This window comes from Lycium barbarum, chromosome 3, assembly GCF_019175385.1.
Source record: "Lycium barbarum isolate Lr01 chromosome 3, ASM1917538v2, whole genome shotgun sequence".
In the NCBI taxonomy this organism is placed as follows: domain Eukaryota; kingdom Viridiplantae; phylum Streptophyta; class Magnoliopsida; order Solanales; family Solanaceae; genus Lycium; species Lycium barbarum.
The window spans coordinates 132,318,465-132,330,858 of NC_083339.1; the positions used below are offsets into that span (position 1 = coordinate 132,318,465).

General features: G+C 34.7%; 4 protein-coding genes across 4 annotated transcripts; 1 reads left to right on the forward strand and 3 right to left on the reverse strand.

Annotated features, from left to right (window-relative positions):
* The first annotated feature begins 271 nt into the window (after window positions 1–271).
* LOC132634204 (uncharacterized) lies at window positions 272–985 on the forward strand. Its single transcript, XM_060350492.1, has 2 exons — window positions 272–504; window positions 589–985. The coding sequence occupies exons 1-2, from the start codon at window positions 433–435 to the stop codon at window positions 838–840; spliced, it is 324 nt and encodes a 107-aa protein (XP_060206475.1). The 5' UTR covers window positions 272–432; the 3' UTR covers window positions 841–985.
* An 89-nt stretch (window positions 986–1,074) lies between these two features.
* LOC132631384 (uncharacterized) lies at window positions 1,075–1,473 on the reverse strand. The gene has a single exon (XM_060346961.1). The coding sequence runs from the start codon at window positions 1,471–1,473 to the stop codon at window positions 1,075–1,077; it is 399 nt and encodes a 132-aa protein (XP_060202944.1).
* Window positions 1,474–11,262: 9,789 nt separating this feature from the next.
* LOC132631385 (uncharacterized) lies at window positions 11,263–11,808 on the reverse strand. Its single transcript, XM_060346962.1, has one exon. It carries the CDS (start codon window positions 11,806–11,808, stop codon window positions 11,263–11,265), a length of 546 nt encoding a protein of 181 aa, XP_060202945.1.
* A 25-nt stretch (window positions 11,809–11,833) lies between these two features.
* LOC132631386 (uncharacterized) lies at window positions 11,834–12,394 on the reverse strand. Its single transcript, XM_060346963.1, has one exon. It carries the CDS (start codon window positions 12,392–12,394, stop codon window positions 11,834–11,836), a length of 561 nt encoding a protein of 186 aa, XP_060202946.1.

Consider the following 12,394-nt stretch of genomic DNA (forward strand, 5'->3'; position numbering starts at 1 on the left):
ATTCTTGCAATATTAAGCAACTGTGACTGCAATTTTGCTGTATATTTCTTGGTTTTGTGACAGTTCAGTCTTGCAATGTTGTGTATGACATTAAATGCATAGAGAAGCTGCCCAGCTGTGACTGCAATGTTGTGTATAACACTAAATGCAGTAAACTTTTCTGAGCAGTGTTTACACATTTGAGCAGTATACGTTGGGCAGTGTACAGATTTGAGCAGTCAAACACATTGAATCTGAGTTAGTAAATGATGGTAGTTGGTACTTGGGAGTGATGGTCAAAACCAATGAATCCGAGACATCATTAACTACTTGATCACACTAACACTATAACTCAACTCAATTATAAATAGGCATTCTTTCCATCTCACTTTCACTCAACTCAAATAACTCTTAACAAATATAGTGATATTAAAGAGGCAGCCTTCATCTAAGATGGATGACATGGAAATGGCCGCATGTTTTGACAAAGAATTGACGAAATCGTACGTCGAAAAAGACGATTTCGTAAGTGTTGTCGTATTATATATTTTCAATTGTTCTTTTACCTCTTTTGGTAATAACATGTTTTTTTTTTTTTTTTTTTTGCAGATCCTTCCAACTGACATACTGGAATTTCTTCCAAACACCGACAAGGACGTTGTTGTTCATTACGACGATCATGAGTATAATATGAAATACAAGGTTGGCGTATACACGCGCCTCGCTCAAGGCTGGAAAGCCTTCATTGATGTTGTCGGATTAGGGATAGGAGATGTGTTGTGTAAGGCATGTTTAGATGAGAACCGCATAGTGTTTTTTGTTCATGTAAAGGAGGATCCGGAGATCGTAATGATAGATTAGGTCTCCAGATTCTCTATTTAAAGTAATTTATAAAATTTCTCGACTTTTGCTATCATTTTCAAGGTAATATTTTCCATAACAACAAAATTCTTCAACAAGAGCATAAAGTTCTTCCATGACATTTACATTACAACAAGAGCATGAAGTTCTTACATTACCTACTACGCGATTACAACATACAACAACATAAATTCAGTTGATTAAGGAAGCCGCCAAAAAGCCAATAAATATTCCCTACGAAATCAAAAGCAACATCCTTGTATTTGCAAGTTTCTCCTCCAAATTTAGAACTTTTTTCAAGTCAAATTGTTGTTTACTCTTCAAGCCAATTAATTTCTCCTTCATTTTGTTCACTTCAATTAGATGTCTAGCCTCAATGGCAATTAATTCTTCTTGCAATTTGTCCCTTTCGATCTTGACCGCATCTAACGACGACGTCAAATTTTGAACATTATTCCACTGAATCTCAGGGAACAATTCATCTTCCCATTTCCAAAATCCACAAAAATTGCCCTTAGGCCTCGGACATTTGTAGAATTTCCGTCCAGGATTATTAGGAGTCGATGAAGTGAGGTGTTTTGCAATGGTGCCACAATTACATTTTACGTGAAATGAACAACTACCTTGAGACATTTATGAACCCACAATATTTTCGAATTACCACAGAGAGTGATTATGGACAGAAATTTGGAGGAGAATTTTGGTGGAGAAATTTCGTGGAGGAAGAATACATATATGAAGGAGCAATGGTGTGAGCAAGAGGAATTTCATGAATGGAGGGGGAAAAAAATGGGGCTGATTGAAGGTGTGATGAAGATGAAGAATAACTAGGGTTCTAAAGGGTGGTGGGTCAGGTGGGATTAGAAAGGGGGAACGGTATTATAACCGTTACCCCCGTCGATTTTATTAAAAAAAAACGTTAATAAAAATTAATTAACGCACGGGTCAGGCACTGTCAAACACGCGCCCTGGTCTGGGCCACTAGAGGGGGAAAATAATTAAAACGTAAGTTGTTAAGGGGGGTAGATAAATAGAAGTTAAGTTTAGTTTTCAAACTGAGTTTTCGTGCCAAGTTCAGGGGTTAAAACATGTCTTTTCTCTTTTTATTAATCCCCGTCCAAATTTATATGGGAGCAATTGTATTTGATTGGAGGCAAAAGTTAAGAAAAACAATGAAAACTTTAGTGTTGTAATAGTTTATTTATGTGAATATAAATCAGCTATTTAGGATAAAATTGAAGTTTAAGACAATTTCTTTTTTCCTTCATGAAGATATATATTAATTCTTTTTGGAACGAGTAAAAAGAAAATTAAGTACGTCACATTTTATTTTATTTTAAACATGTTTCTGGTTTTGCTGAAGGGCAACTAAAGACTAGTAAAAGTTGAAAACACAAAGGAAAGAAAGCAGTATATCAAAAGCAAAATCGAATGTGCACTATAGTATACAATACTGTTAATATTAAAGCAGAAAAGTCTTAGCTTCTGTTGACAGTTTGACACCTTAAAGTTAGACGTGGAAAAGAAGCAAATTAAACAGAGCAGTTGAAATATAGCAGAGGGGGATAATTGGATCTGTAAAGACAGACGATATCAGGAAGAAAATGACTATTTGAGTGGGTCCACCACCGAAATTTTGATGTTCCCTCCTTTGTGTATTTCTGCATAAATCAGGGGGAAGTGACTGAATTTGTTTCTATTAGGTTGGATGTTTTTGATGTTCCCCTTTCTTTCTTTCTTTTCACACATACATCCAATAGTAAATTGAAATGAACGAGTATTCCAACCTTAAAACTATTCAGCATTTCACTTTAATTTGCATAGACAAACTTTTCATCACAACCGCGAGAAAGAAACTATATTTGTGACATTAAAGCAACTAAATTTTATCAATCACAACAGTAAAATCAAGGAACGACTTTTGTCATTTTAAATTAACTGAACTATGTGTGTATTAATTAGAAAAATCAAATGATCAAAAAGCCAAATTTTCGACTCATAATGAACCTTTTTTCTTCTAGTTTGATGTTCCCTAATGCCCTTTCTTTTCGAACAAACATTAAAAGAGTGAGTATGAATCGAAAAGTATTTAATTTTCCCCAATCTCCTTTCTTTTCAAACATACATCAAAAGAGTGAGTACAAATTGAAATGTGTTTGGTTTTCCGTAATTCCTCTTTCTTTTCGAACAAACATCAAAAGAGTATAAATCAATGTGTTTAATTTTTTCTAATATCACCCCCCCACCCCCCTCCTCTTTTCGAACAGACATCAGAAGAGTGAGTATGGTTTGAGATGCGTTTAATTTTCCCTAATTCTCCCCCCCCCCCCCCCCCCCTCTCTCCTCCTCTTTTTGAACAGACATTAAAAGAGTGAGTATGAATTGAGATGTGTTTAATTTCCCCTAATCCCCCTTCTTTTCGAACAAACATCAAAAGAGTGAGTATGAATTGAGATGTGTTTAATTTACCCTAATCCCCCTTTCTTATAGAACAAGCACCAAAAGAGTGAGTATAAATTGAGACTAGTTTAATTTTTCCTAATCCCCCTTTCTTATCGAACAGACACCAAAAGAGTGAGTTTTAATTGAGATGTGTTTAATTTTTCTTAATTCCCCTTTCTGTTCGAACAAACATCAAAAGAGTGAATAGGAACTGAGATGTGTTTAATTTTTCCTAATCCTCCCTTCTTTTCAAACAAACATCAAAAGAGTGAGTATGAATTGAGATGTGTTTAATTTTTCATAATCCCCCTTCTTTTGGAACATACATTAAAAGAGTAAGTATGAATTGAGATGTGTTTAATACTTTAATTTTCCCTAAGCACCCCTTCTTTTCCAACAGACATCAAGAAAGTAAGTATGAATTGAGATGTGTTTAATTTTTCCTGATTCCCCCTTCTTTTCGACAGACATTAAAAGAGTGAATATCAATTGAAATGTGTTTAATTTTTCCTAATCACCTATTCTTTTCGAACAGACATCAAAAGAGTGAGTATGAATTGAAACGTATTTTGTCAAGCTCCAAAAGAAAATGACTAGTTCAAATCTGTCTAAAGTAGTTAGCTTATTGTGGATTTAAAAGTTTATATATACATCAAGCAGTGTATTGAGAATTACTGGATGAAAAATTATTGGACTTGATCTACTCACAGAGAGAGGGGGAGGGCATTTACGATGTATATACCTGCTGAAGTTGCAGCGTCTTTTTAATATAAGCAAGATAAACTGAAACCTTCGTATCCGATAAACATTTCAAAGCCTTTTATACGTTTTTACCATATTAATAGATGAAGATTAAAGTTTTATGTACAGCCCGTCAATATAAATAATTTCTCATATTATCGGGTTATCTAAAACATATTTACAAGTAAAGCTTCTTTAAAATAGAGACTTGAGATCTTGAAAATAAGATATGATATCTGTCACAATCGATAAATGACCGGATGATATAAAAATCATTTACAAGTATGATGTATAATAGTACTTAGTAGGCGTTTGGACATGCGATTTCATCTCATAAGATGAAATCCCAAATCATCAAAAAAGGCATGATTTCAAAAAATATAAATGTAAAATTTGACCCATACGTTTATATTTTGTAAAAATAGACCCGAAAGTTGGTAGTTATATTTATCAATCATGTTTACCAACCATAAGTTGGTAGATATATTGTTCGTACCATGTGGGATGATTATATTAAAGGGTACATTACTATTCATGTTAAATCTTCCTTTTTTTTTAACTAAAGCTTGATCAATTGATGTTGTATTTTTTAGAAAGGCCCTCTAGTAGCGTATTAATTTTATTATGAACTATAATTTACTCATTTGGTAAGATTTTATAAAAATTGGGAAAATTTTGATGGTTTTCACAACTTGTGGAGTTTTTATGTTTATAAAAAAAAACTGCAACTTAAGAAATCCAAATTGCATGTCCAAACATGATTTCATCTCATGAGATGAAATCATGTCCAAACGGTTCCTTAAAGTCAAAGATGAAGATGTATAAGAAAATTACTATCAAGTCCCCAAAATTGATAATAATACTGATTTTCTAAAGTTATTTAAATTAATTACAGGCAATTATTTATTAATGTAGAAACCTAAAAGGGATGGTAAGCAACATATTATCAATTAGTTAAACTTTTAATATAAATTTTCTTTATACTCCTACAAATAGATATAAGTTTGAATTGGGCCAAACCAGATAATTTAACCTTAAGAGTTATAAATTAAAGAAAAACATATAGTACTAATTATCTGATAAATATGGTAAGATAGAAATAGATTCACGTTTACCTCCGTGGATTATCAATAGTAGAACACAAGTAGTAGGCCCTGGTTTATTCATGTAGTTGTCAGAATTTATGTTTCAGAAACGTAACAGCAGTATTGTTCCATCAATATTTCCATCATATCATCTAAATTTCATAGTCTTCTCGAAATCATCAAAGAATCACCTTTTGAACGTACGTTTCTGCGTCTACGCCTTGTCGGATGAAGTGCATTATCTGCCCTCGTCTGAATCCTGGCAATTCCTTTCATTCATCCCGGCTCCCTCTTCCTTTTTTCCTCTCTAAGTCTCTTTTTTTTTTTCGATCCGGTATTCAGTACTTACATTAGAGCCCGACTAAATTTTAATTTGCACTGAAAAGCCTCACATTGGAAACAAAGCGCTTCTCTAACAAAGAAAGCTCTTTAGCAGACTCTCTTAATCATCGAAGTGCGGATATACGTGGTAGTTTTCCCACCTCAACTTAAAAAGGAACTTATTGCTTAATAACCGTACACATTAATCATGGTAAAAAAAAAAATTAAATGAAAAATTCCAAATCAAACTAAATAATTAAATGCATAAATATATTTATTTATTAAATTTAAAAATCACAAGAATTAAAATTTTGTCTGCCTCGGGCCTTTTGGTAGATTCCAATCAAAATTTTTGCACGGATTTCCCTTCAGACGTACTGGTCTTTAATTTTTGGCCCTCATATATGTGGTCTTTAGTTTTTGTCTATCCTGCTCATATAGTGCAAATATCCAGACCTGAATCACTCGATATAAGTTTTATAACATTTATCTTCGGAAACTGAATTTTTACCTCACTCGGCATAAGTTCTGTAGAATTTAGTTATGTGGCATAGGTTATGTAGTATTTTTCAGATTATGTTGATTGTTGAAAGTATTGTCATGTCTGGCTAACTTGTGAAATGTTATGATACATATGATGAGCAAAATGTAAACTTGCCGAGCGAAATCTAAAGTTATGCCGCGCTAAAAGTGCTGAAAAACAAAAATCAAAGACCACAAATTTGAGGAGAAAAAATTAAAGACCACACCGAAATATGGCAATTTGTGCGATGACCCAATCGAAACAGCTACAACCTTCAAGTAACATCAAAACTTACTCTAATATTATTGTTAGAACCAATAAGGTTTCAGGTATTTTTAAGCAGCAAAGCCACTAATAAGGTGTGTTCTTTTCTCTCCCTTTTTTCATCTTCGAGATATTTGAATCAACTATGTAATGCCTATGATGGAGTATGATGGAGGATTTTGAGGGGGAGGACTGGCACCTCTAGTAAGGTCAGCAACAAGCTTCCTTAAAGGGGTGCATATTACAGTGAATTCCATATCGAAATAATGAGAGAAGAAAGTGAAGAATTTTTATAAAGCATACACAAATTCACATGTTACTCGTTCTTTTAGGCTCAATGATGACACAACCCAACAGACAAATATGTGAGGTTTGATAGGCCAAAGAGGAAAATACATGTCATATGCTTGGGTCATGACAAATATGATATCCGAGCATAATACTCCCTCAATAAGATGTTAGGACAAACCTTAGCGAGGATACTGAATCCTAAGGAAGGAGTGTATGTGATGCCCATGACTTAGGATGCTCTGACAAGTGGGAGTCGAGGGGAAGAACTGACAGGTTTTTGAGCTGGCAAGCTTATGAAGAAGTTGTCCATGTCACACCTTAGAATTTCATATTAGAGCGGGAAAGGAAAACGAAGAGTTTTACGAGACATACCATAAGTTCATATGTCACACGTGTTTTTGAGCTCAATGATAATGTAATCTAATTAAGGGGCAAATCCTAAAGGTCTATTAGGCCAAAAAAATACCATACCTGCCATGGAGTCGTAACAAATTAAATGTCAAGTCTAGATTCTTTTTCCAAAAATTCTAGTAATAGTACACGTTATTTTTTCATATTTTGTCATTTGAACTGCAATTTTTTCGTTTGTAACCTAGGAATCATTCTAAGGTAAGACAATATTTATTTTTGATAGTGTGTGTGAGAGCGCACACCTACGTAATTGCAACCTCTCAAGCACCTCTTATATATTCCCGAACAATTAAAAAGGTTCCCATATATCATTACGTGATTTTCACTAAGGGAATTCAAAATATAAAAAATAAACATACGAAGAAGCCAAAGGAGGTTTAACATCTACTATATATACATAAAAAATAATTTTACCTGTGTACAAATAGTATTTTTCTCGGCCGAAGGGGGTTCCCCCCTCAGCCCTATGTGACTCCACCCCTGGCGAGCCGCATGTACGAACATTTTGTTTTTTTGTTTAGAGGCATATTTGAGGTAAACGTTAACCTTGGGGACATTTATAAGCCGATAGGTTAACGAAGGGTAAATGTGAAACAAATCACAAACTTAAGGGCACATTTTTTTTTTTTATCAATCAACCACTCTAACTGAGTGGCTACTTTATTGATTTCATCAAAGCACAAAACAAAGGAGATCAACCTCCTTGTACCTACCTTGTATGGACATCCCCATACTAAGGGAATTGTAGGATTTCTGATAAGCTTACAAAAGTATGTTACAGGAAGAGTGGAACCTCTTCATCTATCCATAAGGCATTAAGGAACATCAAAAGAATAATTCCTATCTAACCTTCTATCTATATTACAACAGTTTGAACTAATATTATTCCGGAATGTTGGCATCTGCATTCTATCCATATTCATTTCTCCTTTCACTTCTTTGGGAAGATTATGAAATTCAGTTATCCAAGTGATCGAGTTGCAATTTAATCCCCAGTTAGATAAACTGTCAGCCACTCTGTTGCCTTCCCTATAACAATGAGTTATGCTCCATCTATCAGCCTATGCCAGGAGTTTTTTGATATCCAAAATAGTGTCCATGATGTTCCATGGGGGTTGTATTCATCCATTATCCAATCTACTAACAGCTTTGAGTCACTTTCTATATCTAAGCATTTATATCCATTTTGCGTGCACCAATCAATTCCAATTTTCATAGCTAAAGCCTCTGCCACATTGTTGGTAGTAATTCCAAAATTTATTCCATATGCAGCAATCAGAAAGCCTCTGTTATTCCTTATTACACCTCCGCCTCCACTATTACCTGGATTTCCTTTTGCCTGTTCTATGATCTTAATGAATTGCATCCAACTTATGTAAGGATCCACATTTTGGAACTGTTTATGAGTTACCATCACAAGCTGTTGGTATATTCCAAGCTTGATCTTTTGAAAAGACATTCTTTTATCCTCAAACCTTGCTTTGCACCTGCTAATCCATATCTGCCAGATGATAATCCCAGGTAGTACTTGAAAGACCATACTTTAGATAGGATTTTTGCCTTTAGTAAGCCACCAGTTAATGACCTGGTGTCTTAAGCTGTTTGAATTCTGAAAAATCCCAAACCATTGTTTGAAGTGACTCCATACTTGTTGACTAATATTGCTTTTATAAAATAAATGTTCCACATCTTCTTGATTATGACTAATACAACAAGCACACATAGAAGGGAGATGCACATTGAATCTCCTTAAATTCAAGTCAATAGCAACTTTATTTTTAAAAACTTTCCATAGGAAAAAAGAAACCTTGAATGGAGATTTTGTGTGCCACATCATTTTATTGATCAAAGAGGGATTCTGAGCCCTTCTCACAGTATTCCAGGCAGATTTACAATTAAATCTCCCATCTGTTGTAACTGTCCAAATAGGATTGTCCTTTAGACTGGGAGAGTTAATAGTAACTCCTCTGATTTGGTGTACAATATGCTCAGGCAGCTTTCTCTTGAGCTTTTCCACGTTCCAGGTTCCATCTACAATATATTCAGCCACAGTGCCTCTTACCGAAGTATTAGCATCACCAAACTGGGCTAGGTCCCCCAAACCAGACTAGTTATCCCACCAAAAACTTGCATTTCCTTTGTTGATTCTCCATAATATAAGATGATCAATTTTCTTTTTAATCTCCATCATCCTTCTCCAATTATGAGATTGTGAGTAACTCCATTTCCTAGCCACAGGATGAATTCTTTTAGCATATTTGGCCTTCAAAAATTCTGCCCACAATGACTCCTTCGTTCTGAATTGCCACCACAACTTGGTAGAGAAATATTCTGAAATATCCTGCAGCGACCTTATACCAATACCACCTTCTAAAGTAGGCATACATAAACTGGACCATTTAGCCCAGTGATACTTATTCTTGGCTTCATTGTTGCCCCATAAAAAGTTAGCAAAAATTTATTCCATTTGTTTGAAGATAGTTTTAGGAGGTTTACAAATGGCTAGAAGATGCACAGGCATAGCTGAAAGCACATGTTTAATCAAAACAATTTTCCCTCTTGTTGATAATCTGCCATAATTCTAAGAATTTACCTTCTTGATAATCTTGGTAGCCATATCAGCAAAATATTGAATAAGCTTCCTTCCTTGAAATAAAGGGCATCCTAAGTAGGTAATTGGAAACTCTTGCCTTTGAACTTGAAGAATATTCTTCACAATTCTGCTCCTCTTGTTAGAAGTCTTCTTATCCATTATAAAATAGCTTTTATCTCCATTGGTCTTCTGTCCAGAATTAGTGGAATACTCCTCAAGAACCTTCATAATTAGATTCAAAGTCTTAGTTTTTCCTGCACAAAAAATTATCAAGTCATCAGCATAAGCTAAGTGATTGATTTTAGGTCCAGTTGCTTGCATAGTGAAGCCTCTGAACCTTGGATTATTATACAGTTCATTTAACATGCAAGATAAAGATTCTGCAGCAATTATAAATAAAGCAGGTGAAATAGGGTCGCCTTGTTTCACCCCCCTTTGAGACTTGAAAAAACCATGTCTCTTCCCATTAACAACCACACTATACCAATTGTTAGCAAGCATATTCCAAATAATGAAAATCACTTTTTCATCAAATCCCATTTTCCTCATTAAAGCGCACAAAAAATATCAGGAGAGTCTGTCATAAGCCTTATTCATATCAATTTTAAAAGCAACATTACCCCCATTATTCATTCGCTTCATGTCATGAATAATTTCCTGTGCTAACAGGAAATTTTCACCAATTGCCCTTCCTTTAATAAAATCACTTTGATTTGAGGAGATAATCTTTGGAATAATTGTAGAAATCCTTTCAGAAAAAACTTTTGAAATAATTTTTTGAGTGACATTGCTAAGACTGATAGGCCTAAAGTCGGAAAAGGTTTGAGGAGCATCAATCTTAGGCAGTAATATCAAACAAGTATTAGTAAAATATCTTGGGATTTGTTTGCCATTAAAAACAGCTCTAACCAATTTAATAATGTCAGTTCCTACAATGTCCCAAGATTTTTGAAAGAAAAAACCACTGAATCCATCAGGGCCAGCTGAGTTGTTTGGATTAATGTCAAAAACAGCATTTTTAACCTCCTCTTCAGAGGGGTTTTTTGATAAAAATTCATTATCAACAGAATTAATGCCAATAGGAACATGTTTAAGGATATCAAGGTCAATATAGTTGTCCTGCTGTGAAAAAAGATTCTGATAAAACTGAACTGCAGCATTGCCAACCTCCTCTTCCCCTTCAATCCATACTCCATTATCACAGATTCTATTGATATGAAGATACTTCCTTCTGCCCTTCACCACAGAATGAAAAAATTTGGTGTTTTCATCTCCTTCTAAATTTCATTTCAGATTTGCTTTTTGCCTCCAAAAGCTATCCACATGTTTATGTTGTAATATCAGTTCTGCCTTAGCTTTGTTCATGCCTATTCTATCCTCTTGTTCCATACTCTCCATGTATTTCTCTTTAGCCTTCATTACTCCCTCCTCAAGCTCCTGTATTTTATCAAAGATGTTGCCTACCTTATTCTTGGACCATTCTCCTAAGGCTCTGCTAGTATTTTTAAGTTTCTGTTGAACTTCCCAAAATATGTTGCCACTTGTCTGGGAAAACCAGTGGTCTTTTACAATCTCCTGGTATCCTTCTATTTCAGTCCAGAAATTCAGGAATCTGAAGTACTTCACATATGATTGACTAGAATTCTTGCCAGTTATTAAAAGAGGGCAGTGATCTGAGCTAACTCTTGGTAAGTGAATAACATCCGAAATGTCAAAAGCCTCAGACCATTTTTCATTGCTGATCATCCTATCTAATCTTTCCATATCATTTCTTCGCCCTTTCTTTCATTCGACCAAGTGAAAATATTCCCCGAGAATCCATTATCTTTTAAACCACAACTTGCAAACATTCCATGAATGGCAAGCTTTTTTTTTAAACTGTGAGGTCTACCTCCCATTTTCTCATCAGTAGATAGAATACTATTAAAATCTCCACAGATAGCCCATGGTTCATTGATTGTAGAAGCAATTACTCGCATATATCTCCAAAGGTCCTCTCTACCAGCTGTTCTTGATTTATCATATACTACTGAAATAAATACCTGTTGGGAAGAGTTCAGAACCACTTTGCAAGTCACCATTTGGTCTTCTGAGCAATAAATGGAACAATCAATATCATTACCCCAAAAGATCCAGATTTTGTTACTATTATTAGCATAGGCCCCATGCATTCCAAGATTGTATTTGTAGCTTTCAATTTTTGATTCCTTTATGAAAGGTTCCTGAAGAGCAACCAAAGGAATTTTGTACTCTTTGATCATATATTTCATCCTCTCAGTTGCAGCCTGAGAGTTCATCCCTCTAATGTTCCAACTAAGACACTTAAACATTAATATTCTGTTTGAAAGCTTTTTGGGGATCCTTCTTTTGATTTTTTGCGCTAATATTCCTCTTGTTTTGCTCACCCTCCATTTTCCCTTTCATACCTCCTGGAGGCATTTTCTCAACTGTAACTTTCTTTGAACCAGACTGTTCTTTCTTACTCTTGAGATCCTTTATTAACTTCTCTTCTTCCTCACTCTCCTCTTTCTCATCTTCCTCACTTTCATCCTCATCTTCTTCTTCAGATTCATCTGAGGTGTTTTCTTCCTCTGTTGATGTAACTTCAGCCCATTCATCATCATTATCTTGTTTTGGTTCCTGTTTGTCCTCATTGATTTCCTCTTGTAACTCTTCCTCATCCTTGTCTTTAATCCCCTCTTCCAATAATTCATCAAAGCTGTTTTGTGTGATAGTTTGCTCTACCTCTTTGGTTACATGATTAGTCTTTGCTTTTTTTTCTTTTTTAGATCTTTTGCCGGATGATCTTTTCTTTTTGCTACCAGCATGTTCCCATCCCTCCTCATATAACACTATCTCCAATTCATTTGGATCATTTATCAT